This window comes from Myiozetetes cayanensis, unplaced genomic scaffold, assembly GCF_022539395.1.
Source record: "Myiozetetes cayanensis isolate MyiCay16 unplaced genomic scaffold, myiCay2020 scf14, whole genome shotgun sequence".
NCBI lineage: Eukaryota > Metazoa > Chordata > Aves > Passeriformes > Tyrannidae > Myiozetetes > Myiozetetes cayanensis.
In genome coordinates this window covers 7,860,464-7,882,673 of record NW_026087048.1, presented here as the reverse complement: position 1 = coordinate 7,882,673, position 22,210 = coordinate 7,860,464, and the positions used below count along the sequence as shown (strand labels likewise).

General features: G+C 36.4%; 1 protein-coding gene across 1 annotated transcript in view; it reads right to left on the bottom strand.

The window, feature by feature from the left end:
• WDR72 (WD repeat domain 72) overlaps nt 1–22,210 on the bottom strand; it is a 108,979-nt gene that overhangs the window by 86,471 nt on the left and 298 nt on the right. Inside the window, exons 2-9 of the mRNA XM_050309687.1 lie at nt 13,074–13,235; nt 11,951–12,057; nt 8,928–9,006; nt 5,839–6,013; nt 5,281–5,357; nt 3,623–3,742; nt 1,590–1,735; nt 1,142–1,238 (exon numbers count right to left, since the gene is read on the bottom strand). Coding sequence (XP_050165644.1) covers nt 1,142–1,238; nt 1,590–1,735; nt 3,623–3,742; nt 5,281–5,357; nt 5,839–6,013; nt 8,928–9,006; nt 11,951–12,057; nt 13,074–13,226 — 954 coding nt within the window. The 5' untranslated portion in view covers nt 13,227–13,235. The remainder of the gene's footprint in view (nt 1–1,141; nt 1,239–1,589; nt 1,736–3,622; nt 3,743–5,280; nt 5,358–5,838; nt 6,014–8,927; nt 9,007–11,950; nt 12,058–13,073; nt 13,236–22,210) is intronic.

The window sequence follows — 22,210 nt, the reverse complement described above, 5'->3', positions numbered from 1 at the left end:
CAGCAGTTATAAATTCATAAGCAGTATTAGCAATAAGACCTAGCAACAAAACCAGAGCCAAAGCCACACAGAATAATCTGTTGTATTTTTTTGGATCATTTTTTACCAAGGAAGCCCTGCCATACATCTTTCCTGCCCACCACTCCCTAACTTCCCAATTGGAAACAATTTTTTAAATCACAACTGGTTTTACTTACCTATTTCTTTGTGGTCACACAAGGCACTACTCAAAAAAATGAGTCAAAATACAGGTTATCCAACATAGTTGAATCCATTCGAGATGCTTTGTCTACACAGTAACTTCTAAATTTAAAACTGGTGCGACATGATCTCCTAAACATGAATTCTCAAACAAAAGTATAAATATCACTTACTTTTCAGCTTCCCCTTTTTTTACCATGAGAGGTTTGTTCAAGCAGAGCCCCTGGTTCTGAGGGGAGCCCCATGTGTGTAATTTTATGCACGGTGGGTACTGTCAGTCCGCACACAGTGCAGCAAAGTCAGCAATGTGATTGTGCCTCTGAAGGCTCAGGACAACAGTACTCAGTACTCTGGATAAAATGCCACAGATTTTATCCAAACCCCTTCAGTTTAGGATGGACACACATGGGAAGCAACCTATTTATGCAGTTACAGCTGAAACAAGCATATATTTCCTAATAAAACAAGAACTGAGTAATTTCCTTATATTTGGCTTGTGGGTTGGCTCTTTTGATTTTGGTTTTATGGAGAGGGGTTTTTTTTGTTATTTGGGTTTATTTATTTATTTATTTTACAGGTTTAAAAGTAGAAGTTTCAGAAGTTCTAAAATAAAGCACACCTTTACCTTAAAAGAAAGCTCTTTTGTCAAAGTTAGGAAAAGAAACCATCAACCATTTCGACAATTACCCTAGGTATAGTTGAAAACAAAGACATTTTTTCCCCCATGAAAAAAACTAAATATAGCCAGAATCCAAGACAAAATACACTATAAACATCTTCAAGTTTGTAATTAAAGATTTTAAAATGAAGGAATAAGTGTTAATCATTGTTCTCATAGAACAATTAAATCTGTTGATGAATCCATTAAATTTTTTAGGGATTATTCATGTAACTGCAAATAAACAATAAATCAACTTTCAAAGCTCACTGCAAACTTTACCTTATTTTCCTTCATATTGGTAAAGCAGAGTAAATGAGGATAAACAGTTTCTTTCAGCACCTTCCCATCAGCAGGATATATGCTTTTAGAAAGCCCACTGCACAATAATAAAAAAAAAGTTTTAGGAAGTCATCTTGGTTTAGAAAGCAGAACAGCAACGTCCAAGATTCACAAGTTCAATTAAAAGTTACCAAATAAGTAATTACAAGCGACTTTTTGAAATCACAGCACCAGCTGCCCAAGTTCTACATGGCTAATCTTATTCCTGTGTCCCCTGCTGTGCCAAACAAAGACTGAGGGCTGTCAAACTCCAGCTAAATCTTTGAGTGCCAAAGTGGTTTTGTTCTGGTTTTTGATCATTTGCAACATGCAGAGATTTTCCATAGTAACCCTCCCAAAGTTCATCTTGTACCTGAACTTTTTGTGTGAATTTCCCATCTGAGCCCACCTGTTTAGCAGCTGGTAGATGTAACTGTGGCCATCTTCTGTCCAGATGATAAGTCTGTAAGCTGCCAGCACTTCTCCACCAGCAAAGCACTGACCACTTTTACAGAACTCAGTACAAAGCAAGGAGAAATCACAATAGTCATAGACCTAAGCTCAGAAAAACAATAAAATATAAACAAACAGTACTGGCACATTCATTTTCATTTAAACTGGTTTGGGGCAACGGATCAGGATGTACAACATGAGCCTGACCCTTTGTAGCTGGACTGATTATTTTAAAGCCAAAGCAGTTTTGATACTAAAACTCCTGTGAAGTCAGAATCAAACCATACATTTCAAAGTTAAAGAAACTGACAAGAAAAAAAAAAGAAAAAAAGAGTAGCATTAGGGTCTTATGTTAGATTAGGGGATTTTGGAAGGGATTTAATTTGGTTTTGCATTGCACTCATTATTAATATTTAATGGACCAGTAATTTCTTATGAAGAGCTAGATAATGAATTTAGAACATAAATATGACACTCAAGACTTCAACAGAAGGTATAAATGCTTCTGCCTGATTCTTGAAAAGATTATCTGCTGGTATAATCACAGCACAAATCTTAGCAATGTAATTTTTTTCTTTTCTTCTCTGGTGACCAAGGCACACAGGGTTTTTTTGTTTGTGAGGTGGTTTGGTTTTTGTGTTTTTTGGTGCAAAGTAATTGAAAGTAAAGAACATATAATTCCTCTTGCAAGAATTCTCTTTTTTGTTTCTAGATCTGGTAAAAAATTGATTTGTTTGCTTCCTTTGACCTTCCCATTTTAAGCCAGGATACATATGACAAGGACAACCTAGGACATTATCTCCTTGTTCGTGTTCGTAGTGGCTTCATGGAGAGGATATTCATAGTCACATTTTTGTAATTTCTTCCAGCAGTGTAAGGAAATACATCTCAGAATGAGAATTTCTATGAATTATTAATAGGTAATTTCTATTCATTAGCTAATATCCTCTATATTTTCATTATTATAGAAGTTGTTTAATGAGACACGCTGAACACAATCTGAATTTCTCCTATGCTACCTGCCACGCTCCTTTCTATTTAAAATATGATCACAATATTGCTTCTTACATTCATTGAAACATAGAACTTGAAAATCAAAAACTGACTTATGCATCTAAAACATTGCTTTAAGTAAAATATAGGTATTTAAAAGCATAATGGAGATATTAAAAAACACATGCACCTCTTCTGGAAAAACATTATAGAGACTAATAGAAAACAACACATATTACAGATATTTTCCCATGAAAAACCTATCCATTCTATACATGAAATTTCCCTATAAGTGCTTTTGTACAGCATTTAAGTAGCCAATAGACATCTCCAGGGTAGACTACAACTGCATTATTCAAAGTTGTAGGTGAAATTTTTGCCCCACCCCACTCTTGGCAGTGGTGCTTGAATAGTTACATGTGTTGAACTCAGCACTTAGGCTCAAAAGACATTTCATAACACTAGGAAAGACAAATATAGAGTTTTTACAATAAACTTCAGTTTAAATGCATTTAAATTTGTATTGTCTGCAACTGTTATTAGCTAATTTTAAATGTTTGTTATTTTCTTACAGCTACAAGAGAAAGCACTATAGTGTAGGCTGGCTTCCATCAACAAAGGCCCCTGGTTCCCAAGGACTTGCCAACTGTGCTCACTTCTGTCACACTTAAACAGGTGTTTTTCATGTTTGTCTCCCTGGGGAGGGGACTAAAATGCACCCAGAACCCTGAAACTGCATAATACTCAAAGTAATCCCCTTTCTATCCAGCCAATTTAGTGTTAAACTATTAAAGTAGAAATACATTGATAAAAAGTAAAAGCTTCCTCTCATTCAGGCAGTTCAGATAAGCAGAAAGGGGTTACAGGCATTACTGTATCTGACAACTGGTGAACAGTAAATTAGGGAGAAAAACAAGTATCTTCATGTAAAAAACATACTAGCTTTTCAAAATTATTAACAACATTAAAGAGAAAGTATAATGCTCAATAACATACCTGCCAGCACATGGAGGACACAACTAGAAGGAGCCTTTCTGTGTAAGTACAAAATCGAACTGCTCGACAACTTACACAGCCCAGAGATTTTGATTCCTTCTCACACACACTTTGTCTCTCCTTTAAAAGCACAGAGGAAAAAAAGCCGTAAGATTTGTTCCAGATAGCTGAGTTTTTACTTTTAGGATGGAAATAATGCATTGAAAAGAACTTTCTGTCAACGGACTCTCAAAATTCAAAGCAGCATGTAATTCTTAATTAAAAATAGGATTGAAAGACAACAGGGTTCACAACTACCGTGCAAAGAGAAGACATTCAGAGTGGCTCAGACCTTGATCTCACTTAAAGTGATAATAAACATGGAGAAGGACTAAAGACAGGTCATAAACAGTATCTGCTCTAATAAGGATCTGGTAAGTGTCCTCCAGTAAAAAAAAAAAAATAGCTACAACAACCTATAAACTGACAGTATGAGATTCAGAAAGGTGGATGAATAACAGACTTTCCCACTCATCCTTGTCACAACCAGGATAGTCTAAGATGTTGGTGTTGCCATGTCTTGTTTGAACTTAACACCCTTAAAAAGTGGCGAAAAAGTAATTCATTTTCTTAGTTTTGCATTGCTGAATTTATAGATTGTTAAAAACAATATATGCATTTTCACATTTTTGTGCAAATATCAGACTTACCAAAGTCATCATGCTCAAAATTATGATCTAGGAATTATATGTATTAATTATTTATTAAATCATATAAAACGGATGTTTTCTGTTTTGAAAAACACCTGCAGTATCAACACCTCTCAGAGAAGGGTTACATGTATGCTTGGAATCATGGTTATAACTCTGCAAACCATTTACGTACTACACTTTGCAGCTTCAATTAATTCCAAAGAAATCCAACAATATTTATTAAAATACTGCTCTTTATAAAATAGCTGGATTGTCACTAACTCTGCACCAGACCCTTTACAAAAGGTGGCCCCAGGCAGCAAAAAGAAGGCACCACAGCACACGATTCTGATGTTTGTATTCAGTTGTTAGTGTTACCAGAATTTTTACAACATGACAGTGGGTTTAATTCAAAGACAAAACATTGTATTCCTTCTCTAGCACCTGTTCATGTCAAGTGACAGCTGCTGAGAATATTAACACAGAAAAGAATAAATGAGTTTGAAGAGAGAGGAATAGGGTACTTGACACAGCAAGAGTCTTCTCCAAGTGAAGACACAACATTGTGAAAGGCAGAGAGAGGAAAAACAAGCCTAAAGACTATTTTGAAGAAAGAAAGCAGGGTGAAGAGGGAGTACAAAGGCCAATATTGAAGAGCTCTAAGTTTAAATGACACAGTGAAGGGGTTCAACAACATTACCAGGACAGTAGGAAAGCACATGGCAACTTCAGCATCATGGAATATGAAAAGAGATGAGAAGCTTGGGCACAAGACAGAGCAGTTGTCAAGGCAAGAGCTGTCCAATGGCCCAACTCACTTTAAATAATACTATGAGGATGTGTTTTCAGAATTTTCTAACAAAAGTAACTAAATCTGTTTAATACCTGTCCAGAAGATTTAAATTTATTCATATTCTAATTCAAAGTAGCCTTTACTTGAGAATATTCCTACATTGACGATATTGCTGCTTCACATCTCAAACTGACCTGGATGCTATTCAGAGATGATGACAGGTCCCACACTTTAAGAACTCCAGTTACAGACACTGCAACCAAAGAGTCTTCTGTGAAAAGTTAACAGTGAGATAGTGAGCTTGAAGTCAATTCAAAGAGTACCTACTTATTCAGCACTAAAACATGGATTCTGTAGGACACTGCTTGTATGAAATATCAGTTTTACACAAAAAAGATAACTAATTGGTTATTATACAAATCATATAAGCAAATAGTGAATTGTGCTAACAGAAAGAATAGAGCTGTGATTTAGTGCCTTTAATTTCCCTGATATTATGAAACTATTTTGTACTTAAATCCAAGAAATGAGCTACTTATAGCCAGTGTAGAGGCCTTTCTCTAAAAAAATATTTTAAATGAAACATGATCAACATTAAGAGCATTAAAAACACTTCATGCTATCAATGAAGCATTGAAATCTTATACATAACTGCTCTGTAAAACATGATTGGATATTAAATCAGGTAGGATCACACTATTTATAAATCTTTTATCACAATTTGCCTACATAAACACACCTAAAACATATACCTTGAATTCTTGCAGAGTGTACAATACACATACAATTTATCCAATCAGAAGAGTGAGATGATGACAAAGTGTGAAGAACATCCAAAGTCTTAGCATCAATAATAAGAACATCCTGATATTCTCCACAACAAAGCAGCCAGCCTTCACCTGTCATCCGGAATGAGCAATGGTAATACTGGACAAGTGGAAAGCAGAGAGTCAGCATGAAGAGCTACAAATGGCATGGATGTTTCTCACATTAAGCATTTCATACTTGGATTTATAATCAGCACTTGTAGAATTACTAAAAAAATCTAAGGCATATGTGAAACCATACACAGTGTTGCTACAGACGTAAGCACGGCATAAATCTTAGAAAGAGGTGCTTCCTACTTCAAGGAGTATCTGCCTTGTGTAAATATCAGGATTTTTGTCATTTTGGGAAGGAATCAAGGTGTTAATTTTCATTAAGGAGCATTAATTTCATTCATTGCTAAGGAGTTTGGGGTCTGTTTCTCATTTCTCTCCAAACATTTAACAAAGGTCCAGTAATCAAGAGGCATCTAAAGAACTAAAAACAGGTAAACACACAGACTATTCATTATTAATTTTCTCATAATGAATTTCTGAGTATTTTCCAGGAAGGATTTCTACTCCATGAGATATTCTTTGTTTTGACATTAAATGCCCTATTGTTCAGAAGATTGATTCTTTCTCAACAGTCACATAGAGAAATAAAAACCAGACACAGCAAAGGAACAGAGATGACAGTGGTGCAGAGGAACTATGAACATTTCTTTTTTGCCATGTGTTTTACATGTGCAAGAATACTTGCATTACATATGCATTTATCTGTAATTTTATACATAATTGCTATAAACATGGAAGCAGCCACCTCAAATAGAATTTACATTTAAATGCTAACCTTAAAATAAAGAGAACAATCATGTAGTCAGACAAAAATACCAGACAGACCCACAAAACTGTACCTCATTTACAACAAGTTCTCTGTAGAGTTTTGCTTATATAATAATTCTTAGTTTATCACTTAACAAATTGAAGTCTGAAAACAAAAGAAATATAAATAACTGGGACCAGGATAAATACTGCTACAGATATTATGAATAATATGAAGCAGAACCACTTAAAATTTGCAATTACTGTTACCCTTAAATTAGGCTTGAACTGGAGGATCTGTATAGTCAGTTATTCCTCTGAGAAAATCCCACACTGGTTAAGATCCACAAATGGTTAAGTGTTGACCCTGGTGTTAAATTTCATTTCAAATGGCAAATATTCAGTTTGCACTACTTGACATCTGCCATAGCTGAATCATCTACCCTGAACAAAAGGAACCTACTAGAACAGGTAGGCTAGTAGTTCAATTAAAACCTAATGAAAAACAAAGTAACAATTTCAAATTATGATGCTACTGAAATCAGTGTGCACCAAATCTTCCAGACAATAAGACTCTGTAGGGAATTACATTCTCACAGGTACTACTGCAGCACAAGCAACCATTCCACATGGAACAACAAAAAGCCTGTCAAAAAACCCACAAAAAACCCACCACAACAACAAAAAAACTTATTATAACTACCTGAAGGTTGCATTTTAAGAAAATTTCGCCTCCTAACACCATCTACTGTTTTTCCTAAGGAAGTTCTCTCATTAGAAGTTCTTATTCTCCTTTAGCCACTTTGCCCAAGTTATAAAGCAAAAATAATTATCTAGTCACAATTAAGTTTAGCTCACTTCTAACAGAGGTGAAGCACCCATTTTCTAAAAGTGTTTGCTACTCCTACTTGAAGGGTAAGAACGAATATTCTGCCTCTGATCTCCACCAAAAATGTACCAATTGTCAGCTAATCAGCCGGGCCAGGTTTGCCTACTGCCCAGCAAGACTCATCCACAGCTTCAACTATTAAACCTAATTAAGTATTAGCACAGAGCAGGTCATACTGCATCTCTATTAAATCATAATTTAAGTATTGAGGGCTTTGTGTATATACATTCATTTCAAGAAAATATATGTTTTAAAATTCTGCAGAAATAAAAATGGAGAATAACTTCTCAGTGTATGCTTTTATACACACACATGCATTAAAAAAAAGAAGTTTATCTTCTGTAATTTTTGTTGTTTATTTACTCAAGCTTTTTCCTCTTCTTTATAATTAATTATTGTGTTTGAACTATTTATGTCAACCAAAGCAGTGTCAGGAAAAACACTGTTTCTTCTGGAAGCTTTAAAAATTTTGGATTCAAAATTTGGCTAGTTTGGAGTTACATGAGGTCTCAGATTTCCATCATTTGGAGACTCAGTTCCTCTGTGGACTTCCTCACTGAAGAAAAACAGCATTTTAATTAACCTTGGTGCCTTGAGCTGCTCTTCTGCAAACCGATCCAGAAATAAACCATGTCTGTATCGAATCCAGACACCTTGGGCCCCTCAATCACAAACACTTCCACATTCCAAAATCTAGATACTTATTGTACCTGGCTACAGGTCAAAGCAGACACCTGAAATTATCTGAAGTAATATTTAAAGCAATTTGGCCTCTGAAAATAACGGATCTGTCCCAAGCTGTGCAATGAACGAAAGTGCATTGTTGGAACTGGAATGAGGAGCCTTTTGGAGGTCAGGAGTTAAGCATCAAAACTTTTCAAAAGTTTAAAAACAAGTCTTTCAGCAGATTGCCTCAACACGTTTGGCCAGATTACTTGTAATTCTAAAATATGTCATTGAAAGAACCAATGTTAAGCTTGAAGTTTCCATGCACAAGACAAAAGCTTAAGACCATTTCACTTTGCAACTTGATGTGCAAACAGTAAGTTCATCTACTGCACTCCAAATATTTGCAGCTTAAAATTAATCAGTTTGATTAGATTAAGAAATTCAAAGGAACATAAAAAGTCTCAATTATTTTCTTAGACAAAAGACAAAACTGAAAAAAAAAAGATATAAAATTACTCATATTGTGACAGGGTTTTTTCTCCTAGGTTATGATCTATACATTTAAAACTGTACGTTTCTGAAAAACATCTTCATGTTAATCAAGCAAAAGTCTTGTAACAAACAGAGATATCCCATGAAAAGTTGCTATACTTACATGGATTGCTGTATGCCTATAAGGAAGCTTTGTGTTCTCAATGCACTGTCCACTAGTGACATTCCAAACACACATCTCCCTGCCAAAGATAACTTCATATTATTCTCTGTCATTTCCACTCAATTGGTTGGAATAATTTTGTGCCACCAAGTTTTTCTTTAGTGCTGTATTTAAGTGCAGTCTGGTCATTTATAAAGCTTTTTGTTACAGATTACTGGGTAAGAAAATGTTGTAGTCATTAGCAGGGGATGACATACAGTATCTGTTTCTTTTTGTTTTGGTAATTACACCCTGCTGCCTTGCAACAAACCCGGCTTTAAGGCCAACTCTGGTCTGCAACAAATTGTAGGTATACTGCCATTACAGCTCATCAACACGTCACTGGAACTATCTGTCACTGGAACTACATCCTCCTGAAAATGATTCATTTCACTGAACTTAAACCACACGTTTTGAAAGGCATCATGCATCATCTGCCGCGCCGGATCTCGGCTCTCGAGAGGAACAACTTCTGCTAAGAAGAAACAGTGCCATCACGAGGCTGCTCCCGAAATCTGCTGCCGATGCTTGCCAGCCTGAATACCTGTGCGACAGCACAGCTACACGAGGCTACATTTAAGGTTGATGTTTGAGAAAGACACTTGAGCCCGTTTTCCTTATCTACACGTTATTCAACATGAGATGGGACTGGAGTGCACGAAATTAAATCTTGTAAATTAGGTTGTATGAGGTATGTTATCAGAGTTCAACAACTGAATGTTAAACTTCGATGCTTTTAGGTTTTATTTAAGCAACAAGCATTATTTCCACAGTTGAAACATTCATTTTATGGTTTCTGACATTACATTGTAAGGTCTTTTCTGTATAAAGTATTTTATCATATCAGAAATACTAATCAGTGATTTACATCTTAATCTTCCTACTTTCACATTTTATGATAATAGAAATACATTACTTAACTTACATTTTTCAGCTGAGCAATAGCAGTGAAATCTGTAAATTTGTAGCACAGCATCAGTCAGTAGACTCAAAGTCATAACTTACACAGAATGCTTATGCTGCTTGTTAAACATTTCAAGGCAGTGATTTTCTCCTTCTTTATATCAGAGTAAGTTTTACTGCTTTAGCTACACTACTGTGACACATACATGCAAACATGTACAAATAAGACCAGAATGTAACTTCTGCTTCTTTCTATTGTACTTAATTTACTGTGTGCACTAGCAAGAAGTACTATCACACATTGATAAACCTGTCCTACAGCATATGCTACAATGCAGACACAGAACATCAGTGAGAACTTATAAATCATTATAGATTAGTTTATAGACAGACTTCCACGTTAAAAGTACAAAAATCATGTTCAATGCTCGTTCTTCTGGAACTAGTAAGTCACACAAACTCTTAAAAGATTCTGAAGTTGCACAGGGAGGAGTATCACGGAATCATCTTCCATACAATTTCTTCCACTCTCACTGCAAGGAGATGGAAGCTTGAAACCAGCAGTTCACAAGCCAGAAAATGCAGTTGGACAAATGCTGCATCTCCTGAAGATGAGGTTTCCTATTCGTAATTATCTCAACTTCATGTTACAGGGATTAGTGATGGATGCTCTGCCCTTATGTAATACAGATGAGAAGTCAGCAGTAATTCGGTAAAAGTGAACATTTAGAGGGGCCAGAAAACAATTCAATCCTCCCTATACACATTACAAACAAGTTCAATGAATGGACTCCCTTCAGAAATAGAATCTTTAGGATGAGACCATCTCTATGGTATATCCATAGCAAAATCCTTTCTTAACACTTTCCACACCAGTATTTTTGAAATAAGTATCTTTGCTCCCAATATGATCTGGAAACAGTACTGTACTAAGAGAACTTCAGAACTGAGATGAAAAACAGCTTCATCTCAAAACCCTCGAGTAGAACTGTAGGAGAAACAATATTGTGGAACAAAACTAGTTCTGTAGACTTCTCACCCTCCTTTCTGTACATAACCAGAACTGTTTACCACTACCTGTCTGGTGAGACTGTCTAACCTTTCAAGATGAAAAAAAAAACCAAACAACAGTTTCAGGCTTCTTAAAGTTATCCCTTTCTTGTATACTCATGACTGAATGAGAGAATCAGACAGAGATCCGAGCAGATGAAAAGGATAAATAAGTTCCTCAGTGAGAAAGTAGAAGCCTTAAGGTGCTACAAGGTGTAGCTTGAAGAAGGACAACTGACAGGAACTCTTTATACAAAGAGGTTTCAACAGAGCTGCCCTGTTAACTGGAAAAGATGAACCCAAAATGAGAGGAGAACATAATTACACAGCAAAACAAAACTGTTCAGGAAAGTGCTTATGGAAGTAAGCAGCTATCCCTAACTACCTTCAACAGCTGAAATCCTGAACAGATGGGCCTCAAACCCCAGCTAAAAAGATTATCAAATATTCAGAGATAAAAAAATCCTTGAATGCTAACCTAGGAGAACTGCAGAAATTAGTTTGACTCAAGTGATGGGCCATGTCACAACAAACACATACGAGAAAAGCTACAAGATCAATCAGGACATACTCCAAAACAGCCTGTTAGGATTAAAGGCAGACAAGGAACATATACCCCTCTTATTCAAGGGCAGTCTTTTCTGTCCTTCCACAGGTACTGACTGAGGAACCATAAACCAGATCAGAGCATATCAATTTCTTTTACTGGTTCAGTTCTCAAGATGAGTTCAGGAGGAAACAGAAAAGCACCATGATATTAAAATGATCCTGAACTTGCTGATGCCCCCCAATAGCCCATTAGTCTCCCTTTGAATGGGGTCTAGTTGGACATCTGAATCTGTCAAACCTTTCTATTGTCCAATCTCTTAAAACTATTGTACATAAGCAATACAGTAACTATCCTAAGTAGCTGCTATAGTTTTCGTATCATGAAATTGGATTAAAACACTTCTGCAAATGTGTAATCTGACCTACACCTGACATACATTTCACGAGTTAAGAAATGAATAATTGAATATTCAGTTACCTACCCATTTTCAGTAGCACTTACTACATATGGTTGTTTTTCAAACTCTCTTGCTTTTGCCAAACAAGTTACAGAAGCAGTATGGCCAAAGAGAATTTCTTTAGAGGAAACCTAGGAGAATAATACAATGGTTTAACTTAAACATAATAATTTCCATATAAACTAAGAATATCTAAACCCAAGAGAACACCACTTGTAGATATTAACAAGTACTTGTCAACCTGCTTTATATTCTTATGTTCTTCAGTCATGTTTCTGGAAGGCACAAAGATGTGGATGAATTCTGCAGTTTGCATAAAGTACAGTTTTTGTATTCACTGCAGTCTAAAAACTGCAGCTTCTGAAGAATATATGGAGCATCAAATGTTATAAAACAGGCAATGTGCATAACACCTCTGGCCTTCACCCTACAGCACGACAAGCAGGAACAGACAGATCAAAGCTCCTAAGGATGTGTTTCATACCACATTTAAATAATCCCTCTGAATAGCTTCACTGCATGCAAAGGTCTTAACTGAAAAAGGTAACCCATAAAAATGTAAACTTTCAGGTTATATTTGAGTACAAATGGGGCAACTAAATATAAAAAGAGATCTGAACCATAGTTCTAGGAACACAGAATAAAAAAAAACATAGGAACTGCTTTGACTCTGTTCCATTCTCAGGAAAAAATATTAAATAATCAAAGCAATAATTTGCATCTTAGTTATACCCCAAATACAAATTTCAGCTTCTTCCATCTTTCTTGAATTTTTACGTTGTTAACCTGGTAGATACCTGTGCTTTTATAAAAAGATACTTTTCCTTAAATGACAGGCCATTCTCAGCAATTGATTTACAAAAGCAAAAAAGACTTCACAAGATAGGAATCATGATAATTGCATATACTTAGTTGCTGTCATTACTCAAACATGGTCATCTATGAAAAGTTTTCCCAAGTCTGCAAATAACAGGTTGCTCATACAGGCATTTCACTTTTTGCTTCATGAGTTTCCTATATATAATAAATACCTTTTAAATATCTTTAAAAATTCATCTGAATAAGTGCAAGTCTGGATAATCCCACTGTCAATAAGATAAAACTCCAGCCTGCCTATTTGGCAAACTGCAGCACAGTGGACACAAACCTTTAAGTCTGATGAAAGATCCCAGAGACATATTTGTCCTTCTTGACTCCCTGTAACGATGGTCTGCTGGTCATCTGTGATCAGCATGGCAGTGATGCTGTGGGAGGGAGCTCTTCTCCCCCACACGGCCACGGCCGGCACCGATGTCTTCATAGTCAGCACCTGCAAACAAACAAGTCATGATGATCCTAAGCAACATGAAATGTAAGAAAAAATAACCTAAAAATAAGGCAATGTAATCAGCATCTGAAAAGGGAAGCTACAAAGGGTTGCTATAAGGACTCGATGAGGTATTGAAACACTTTATTTGTGTTGCCAACATCACACTGACACTTCTGAGGACAGGAACTATCCCAATACTGAAATATCAGCAGCAGGGGCTGTGTGCTGCCCCATAAACTGGTTCAGCTCTGATGGGCCCATGTAACTGTGTCTTCTGATTTTGGTTGGTGGAGTACACCGAGGCTCCTCTGTTCCCTCCAACTAACAGGGGTCCTCATCCTCAGCACTGCTGGAGCACAGAGATGGCACAGGAGCCATCTCTGTCAACAGGGCTCTGATCGCTGGGAGGGTAAGGCAAGAGACAAATAATAGGGCAGGAAGGATAGAACTCGTGGTGGGTCAGAGAGGAAGAGAAAAATGAGTCCCAAGACAGCAAAGCACTGAATACTCAACCATTCTGTGGCATCTCCTAGAAACAAGAACCAGAAGAAAGGTGGAGGCAGAGTTGCAAGCTGGGAAACAGAGAGAATGAAGAGACTCTTCCTGTTGCCCAAGTCATAAGACTCTGGTCCAAAAAATTTATCATCTAACAGATTTGCCCCTGCTGCATAAAACTAGTTTAATGGAATTGTCCATGATGACTGATGGCCATTAGTTCATTCAGTATACATTCTTAAGAACTGTATTTCCAGGAAACTCTTTCTATGTCTATGCAAACACCAGTACTTACAAAGTATTCCAAAATCTTCTTATCAAAATGTTCTACTTTGCTTGTTTTTAAATTTGATATCTGTTCATTTTAAAACCACTTCTGCTTTTGAGCTGCATTCCGTAGAAACTAGTAACATACCCAGCAAGTATGTCTCCTTTGGGCCAGTGAAAGTACTGATTGCTAAAAACTGACACAGATGAACAATATCCTTAGCATCCTTAAATGAAAGAGCCCTACACTAAACTGCCAGTGTCTACCTTAGCCCAAACCCAAAAATTCCCATATATACAAGCCACCTGTTTCAAAACTCCCAAATTATTGACTGGAGTACACAACATCATCCAGCACTCCTTTCCTGTATCCTATGATGGTGGTTCTTCATTTTTCCAGTGAGTCTGTACAGATACTTCTAAACCATCTATTTACCTCCATTTCCTTTCCACTTCCCAGAGAAAATGCCAGAAGATTGTTGTCAGCTGCTTCTAGCTACTGCCAAGGATGGAGAAGGCTATAAATTGGACTTGTGCATGTGAAGCAACTCTTTAAAAACTGAAATTCTCTTCAACTTCACTGAGGGCAGTTTTAACTCCCAACAGCATGACAATGAACAGACAGCTGACAGATACTGAGTCATGTAAAAAATGTTTGTATATATAAAGATGTTATTCCCAAGTGTGAGTGAACAAGAAAAAACAAAACAAAACAACAGATTTTAAGTTGTTTCAGATTCACCACTGTCTAAGGTCACTTAAATATTTTAATTTTCTTTTCAAAAATACTGTATATCACCTACTTTTTAATCCAGGTAGCAATAATACTATTGAAGAGATACTTCAGAGAAGGAGAGACAACAAAGTCCTTTGCACATCCTGACCAAAGATGTTTAAAATGAAACACGATGCTAAAGTAGTGTAGTTGGGAAAAGTCAGTGAAAAAAAACATGACAGTAAAGCTGAAATCTTGTGATAAGAGACAGGACCTGGGTAGAACAAAATGCATGGCAACCAGTAACAGCAAATCAAAGAAAGCAATATAGAAATGATGGAAAGGAACATGAAGAGCAATTCCTGTGACATTCAGAAAAGACCACAGGATAGAAATGGAGTAACACTGTAAATGCTATGGTAGTTTCTTACTGCAAAAGGATTTTCAACCATATTGCTCTGTAAGCTATACGATTTTTTTTGTTAATATAACATTCAAGCTGCATTAACTATCTGTACAATCAAGTAACAAATCACTGCAATGACAAACAGCTCAAAAAATGCTTTTTGATCAGGTTATAGGCACAGGATTTAAAAGGCAAACCAGGGGTTTCAACCTGCCCTGTAGAACATCACAGCAAAGGTTCTGTCATGGTCACGATGCAGCAACAAGGTCTACTTCTGAGATGAGACTCTTGAAACACATTGCTGTTTGGTTGTAGTGTTTCCCCACAAGAAATTCTCCATATAAAAACCCCTTTGAAGTTATTTTAAGAAGCAGTCAAAGGGATCAGGGTATTTTCTTTAATTGGAAGATTTAAATGGAGAATAACTTAAGCTATGTTTAAAGAAAGTGTAACCCAGCACGGCAGCAGGGGAAAGCAGGGACACACAGGAGGTATCTTCATTACTACAACTAAAAGCCTTTAGTGACACAGAACTGAAGGAATGGCCTTGGTTCCTGACAGGAACACGAGATGAAGGGCTCAGCTACTGAGGAAAAAGGCTGAAAAGACTGGTATGGCAGCCTAGCCAGGTCCTGCCATACAACCTCACACAATGTCAAGGGCAGAGGAAGAAGAATCCAGGGAAAACATGGAGGTCATGAGTTTGTTAAGCTAAATCCCATTTAGTTTCATTTAAAAGCTCTTTGTGGGTATATAAAAAACACTGAGAGCTGTTATTGATCTCAGCATTAGAATTTGACTTTTCTAAAATTTATTTAGGAAATATTATGGTAACTGGTAACCATGAAGTCCTTTTCTCTTGCAGAAATAAAAGGTGTTGCAATCAATCTAGTGATTTGGTTTTAGTTAAAAAAGTTGCTATTTCCATAGGGCTCATAAAATGGTGGCTGCCAAAACAGTTTGATAACTCAAATCCTGAGTCTTTAAAGTGCATTTGCTTGCATGTCATGTAGTCATTTATACTTCTACCATGGGAGTGTTCAATTAGTGTAAAACACCATAAGGAAGTAGAATTCAGGTTTGTACTGCACTGAATATTGAATATTAAGTCATAAATTATATTTTCTTGTAAAGGAAGCATAGAATTGAGATCAATATTCTTAGCAGAAGACCTACTGCTGAGCAAGTGATGGGTAACAGAACTCAAATCAACAAGTTAAAACCAAATAAATTGATAGAAATGCCTAATGTATACCAATCTATTTGTCAAACTTTTAATTACCCATGAGTGAGATGAATTAATAAAAAACTACTACTACAGACAACACTGGTTAAAAGAGAATTAATTTAGACTGAAATGTTATGAGAATATTTAGTACTATTTCCTTTATGCTATGACTGAAGCACAAGAGAAAGAAAGCAGAAGATACATAAATTTTCATGTTAATAGAACAGTCCTTAACTTCCCCCTCCTCCCTTGCTTCTTGGTTAACTCTTCTTCTGGATTAAAATATTTTGATGTACAAGTAGTTTGATGTGAAACCTTTGCTTCTAAATGAACCAGGACTTCACTAGAAATGCAGCATATTCAAAATGCACACATTTTTTCTGACAATACTCAGTTTTAGCAAATGTGTTAGTGATGCTGATAGCACCAGTAGCAAACTTCTTTGAAATAAAGTCAATATATATTTATCAGACAGTTCCTTTAAAAAAGGTAAAAATTGTTTCCACAAAGTCAAATATTGCCCAAGGCATTTCTGAGCTGCATGGAGCTTATCAGCACATGTCAAATTCCTGCAGCTCTGCCCACTCAGGCATGTCTGATTTGCAGCACTAACCCCTAATTCAACTTGAAATCATGTTTCTCAGTCTTATTCCTGTTTCTCCCTGCTTACAGCCCAATAAGCTTATTTGTCCTGCCCCTGTGACTACACTGCCAAAAAGTCTGCTCTCATTACTGAAAAGTTCTCTGTTTTTAGTTAAACACATCAGCTCATCTCACCACTAACTTGTTACGTTTCTACCATCCTGCTTCTAGTTCTATGAACATTTCTCACACCAAAACCACACCACTAACCTCTGTTAACTTGGAAAATGATCCAAATTTGCACAGCTTCAAGGACTTTGGTAGTACTACTTTAGTAACTTTGTGTAGCATTAAAGTTTAATTTGGAAAGCTAAGTACACCACTCTTTATTCTACAGGAGCCATGAGGTATTTAAAAGTCTAATCAAAAGCTTTAAGGGGCCAGAAAGCTGGAGCTCTGACCTTGAACGCCTTACTAAGCACATATTAATGCAAGGTCTTTTCCTCATCACTCAGCGTTTTTGACTGGGACTGGTCATGAACTGAGGGGAATGAAAAAGGTCAGATTATATCATAAAGAAACGGTGCCATCATAACATAAGCCTTCTCCACAAAACCCTGACTCCAGTATTGGGAGCATATCTGGGCTCTGCTCCTCTACTGACCTTAAAACAAAAGGGAAAAATTGCCAGCTCCTCCACGAGGCTCATCTCAGACCTTCCAACCTGCCACATAATTACTGCTCTACCTGGGGCACACAGCCCTTCCCTGGGCTGCATTTTCTCCAGGTAAAAAATGTAATCCTAAAGCAAGCGGCTCGGGAACATCTAGGTTAAAATGGAAGAGTGGTTTTTGTCTCAGGAGCATGGCCACACATGCTCTCAGTGATCTGAAGTGAGAAATCTGGATTCTGCTTTGCCCCCACTGAAGTTTGCAGAGCACATTCCCTATCGCTCCTTGCACTTCCATGCAATGTTTGCTCATAAGCATAAAGGAAGCTTCACTGTAGGAAGCATTCTGAACATTATCCAACTACTAACTGCAGTTTAAGAATCATATATCTTAATAAAGAAAGAAATTGGGGTATGTATTTCAATGAATTCAGAACTAACACTTCATATATATCAAAGACCTTAAAATTAGCAACTGAGCTCCCACCTAGAGAATTAATCTCAAACATTTCACATCATAAACCACTGGTGGTGACAGAATCTTTCTCCTCATCACTACAACCCATAACAAAAACCAGCAAATACAAATTCATGGTTTATCTAGAAAAGGAGAAAAGACTTCATGCAACAAAATAATTACTTTACAGGTAACAGTCAACCTGCCAAAAAACTTTTCTGAATTTATAGTCATTATTTAATGTTTTCTGTGCATTCCAAACTATCAATACAGGGGCAGTTTTTTTGGAAGTTCAGTTAAATGTTTGGCAATCAATGCAAGCATAAGAAAAAACCCCAAAACTGCAGAAATTGGCTTATAGTCCTGAAAATATTAAGATACTAGCAGAATTTAACTGTTAGTAATGGATTAAGTAAATTCCCTCTATTTACAACCCTTTAGATTCATCACTGTAGTAAAGGAAGCATTAGGAAGTAAAATCAAGGTGGAGCCTGGTAGGTTTCCATGACAAATTCCTAAGGTTTGTGTGTTTCTAATCTTTCTCATTCTCTGATTCCTGTCTAGTCTTTTGTTTTATCTGACATATTCTCTATGTACACAAGAAAATAAAATTTAATCAATATTGGTTTTACTCCTAGTAAAAATCTAATTATTTCTCTTAAAAACAGCTTTGCAGTCTACTGATCTGTTCTAAACTGCTTTCAGAACCTTGTCAATTTACTTTATGATATAAATGTTGCACTCTCCTTAAGGATGTTGTATATTATCTCTGGTAACCAGCAAAGATATTTCCCAAACTAAAAAAATTGTATTTACCAACTATCCACAGTGCATAGTAAGTCCATTTAAGAATCATCAATAATATATTAAATTTACAAGATATTTGATAAAAGTGCCTGAAGTACAGAAAGGGAATGACCAAATAACTTACATTAAACACAGCAAGACAGGATAAAGGTATTTGAAGTAATTATTAGTGAAAAGTAAAAGAATTAAAGACTCATAAGAAAATTAAAAACTCGTTCATAATCAGCACATTGTACAAGTAAACTAATAACTGGCTCCTTTAAGAGGCAGAGTCTGCTCTCTGTTGGCCTAGCAGCAAAAAAACCATTTGTGTTTCAAATACTTAGTTGATATATCTAATCAGATAGGGGGCAACAAGTAAAATACTCTAATGATCAACATTTCTATCCTAAGTCCCAATTTCTCACGTCCTAACATATCCCACCAGAGCCCTCAGCATTCCACACCCTTTCCTCCCAGCCAAGCGCTGCCCTTGCAGCTCAGGCGGGGATGGTCCTTCCCTGCTCCACCCCGAGAGCCGCAGCCAGCGCTGAGGGACACCCAGACCCCTCCCGGCACGGGAACGTCCCGCTGCTGCAGTCCAAGGGAGCAAAGACTGGGACCAGGAATCGATACAACCCATTTTAACCAGCAAGAGCCACCTCGTAATACCTTGTTTGTATTTCTTGAACGAGTGACACAAGAAACACTTATTTCATTCCACACAATAATTCACCACAATCAGAAGGAGCACGGTAAGGGCAACACCATCTCCCAGCTGCTGATTACATCAAAGGTTTGCAGCACAAATTCAATTTTATGATGTTAATCTCAACCTGCCACTCAGAAATTTTCTCTGAGGGATATGATTTTTTTCTCTGGATTTCATTTTAAGAATGATTTTCTTCTTCTACAATCAATAAAGATATGTTTTCATCAAAAGACTCTATCTTGGCAGAATTCAATTGGCCATCTCAAAACCTTTTGGTGACACAATATTAATTAAAATAGTTTATGTTGCACCTAAGCTGGAAAATGGGGCAGTGGAAACATCAGCAACTCAGAACACTTGTGCTTTTCTCACTGTCATAAGGCACAGTAAAATAATCTACACTTCCTTGAAGTTACTGTTTTACCTTGTGAACTGATACATTATATTAAGCTCCCTAGAGAAGTCTCTCAATATGCTCTTTTGAAAGGAGATAAATTAAAAATGTGTGCAAAAGTATGAATTCCCACTCTCTGTCATCAAAGGCTTCAACAATAATCAATTATATAGTAGCTGTTTAAACACATTAGACAACAATTAATGCATGTGAGCTGGCAAAGGTGGGTTTAAATCACGTATATCAAGGATATAAACCGAGTTTATTTGAAAAAAGAAATACATTATACAAGTGTGTGTGGAGCCATAAAAAATGTCTTCTTTAAAGAAGTGTCTGAATATCCTATCAGCTACAAGAACAGTCATCTACGGGAAATGAAACATTGCTTAGATACTATGCAGAACTACTAAGGTTTTGAAAAGGGCAGATAACTCACATTAAGTGGAGAAAAGGTGTCACTTAAGCCATCTTCAGTGGAGTTACTCATATTCAAATGGTGAAATGCTCTGCTGCAGCAGAGTTTTTGGGACATTCACCCATCAATTCTCACAGGAAAGCATATGTGACAGAAAGAAACATCAATTTCTGCAGCACGTGAGCTTTGATTTCTATAAAATTGCATCTTAAAGGTAGATCTTGCGCTTAGCTTTATATACACTCAGTCATCCCTACCTTTATTGAAAGTAACAATTTTCCATGTGAGAAAGTGCTCCTTCCTCATGCTAGTAAAGGGACAGCTCCCTTCATTTTCTTAATTGTAAATTCTCTTTTGAGCAGAGACATTTACGTCCTTGAAAGGGTCAAAGATCACAACATAATCCCACACAAATCAAAGGGCCTGGTAAGGTAGTACCTACTTGAAGTTTGTGGCCTACGTAATTTGGAAAATGTATAGAGTTATAAACTTGAAGTCTCTGCCAAGACTTCCCATAGATGTAAGCAAAAGTCACTTGCAAGGGACAAGAGTTTTGATAGACTTTCATTTTCAAGAAACATCACATTGTGTAATGAACCAGCCATAACAGACTTCATTCTTATTTCCTCTGCTTTAAACACAGAAAATACACAATCTAGTGAAGACACATAATATTTAAAAACAAATTTGCAAGAATATCAAGCAGAGGCAGTGAATATGAATCAAAGCTTTAAATCATTAGTTTTGTCTTCCTTAAGTGACCTTGAACTCATTTAAGACAAAAAACCCTGTTGATCAGAGAGAGGTGATGTTTTTGGTTCAGCTACACTGTACTCTGGGATGTTTAAATAACAAACAAAACTGGAATCAGATGCTGGAAGTAAAACAATTAAAATATTTCATCTGCCTTTGTTTTTTGGATTGTAATGTAATAATCATTAATTATTGTTTTAATCAATTGCATCATAATGAGGATTTCCAAACTCTGACAAGAACTACTTATTTTTCCATGTCACTATTAGAATACTCTCGATTACCAAACATCTCTCTGCAGTGTTCTTTGCTATGGGGCATGCAGCTGTTTGCTGTAAACAACTCCAAATGATTTATTATATACACAGTCAAACCTGCTCAAGTAAAAAGACACTGTTTATTATGAAGCAGGATCAAAGTCCAAAACTGATTCAATGTATTGCAATGCATGGATTGCAGTTTTCGTTACAGTGAACTTCTAATTCTAACACTGAAAAGTTTTTATGAGAAAAACATGATCTTGTCATGTAATCAATCCTACTGACACAAACCTTTTGAGCAGAACTACCTCACCACGACAGCCATTTTTGCAATGAGTAATCCCAGAAAGCTCATATAGTTCTGTACCACCGGCATCACTGATATACTGAAATTTCATGATATATTAAGGAAACACTACTACAGTTCCCAGAAGTGACTTGGAAAGTAATCATGACAGAAACATAAGGCTCTAAGTGAGCCATCCTAATTAATTTCACAGTTGAGCAAGTCTCAAGAAAAACCTCCAAGCAAAACTATTTTCGAGAGTAAATAGAACTGCTGTATTAAAAAAAAAAAAAAAAAAAAAAAAGTGTTTCTACTCTAAGGTTTTGCATTTATTTGATAAGAAATCACTAAAATAGCACAAAAGCATTTTTCCATTTCAAGGAACTAACATCTTGAACTCTGTGCCTTTACAGTAATGGTTTTCTCCCAAAAAATCCAGTGAACATATATACTTTAAGACAATTGATAGAACACATACAACTCACTGGACCACCTTGGGAACAGAAGCTACAGACATTTAACATCAGAGTTAAAATACAATGAAGTTAT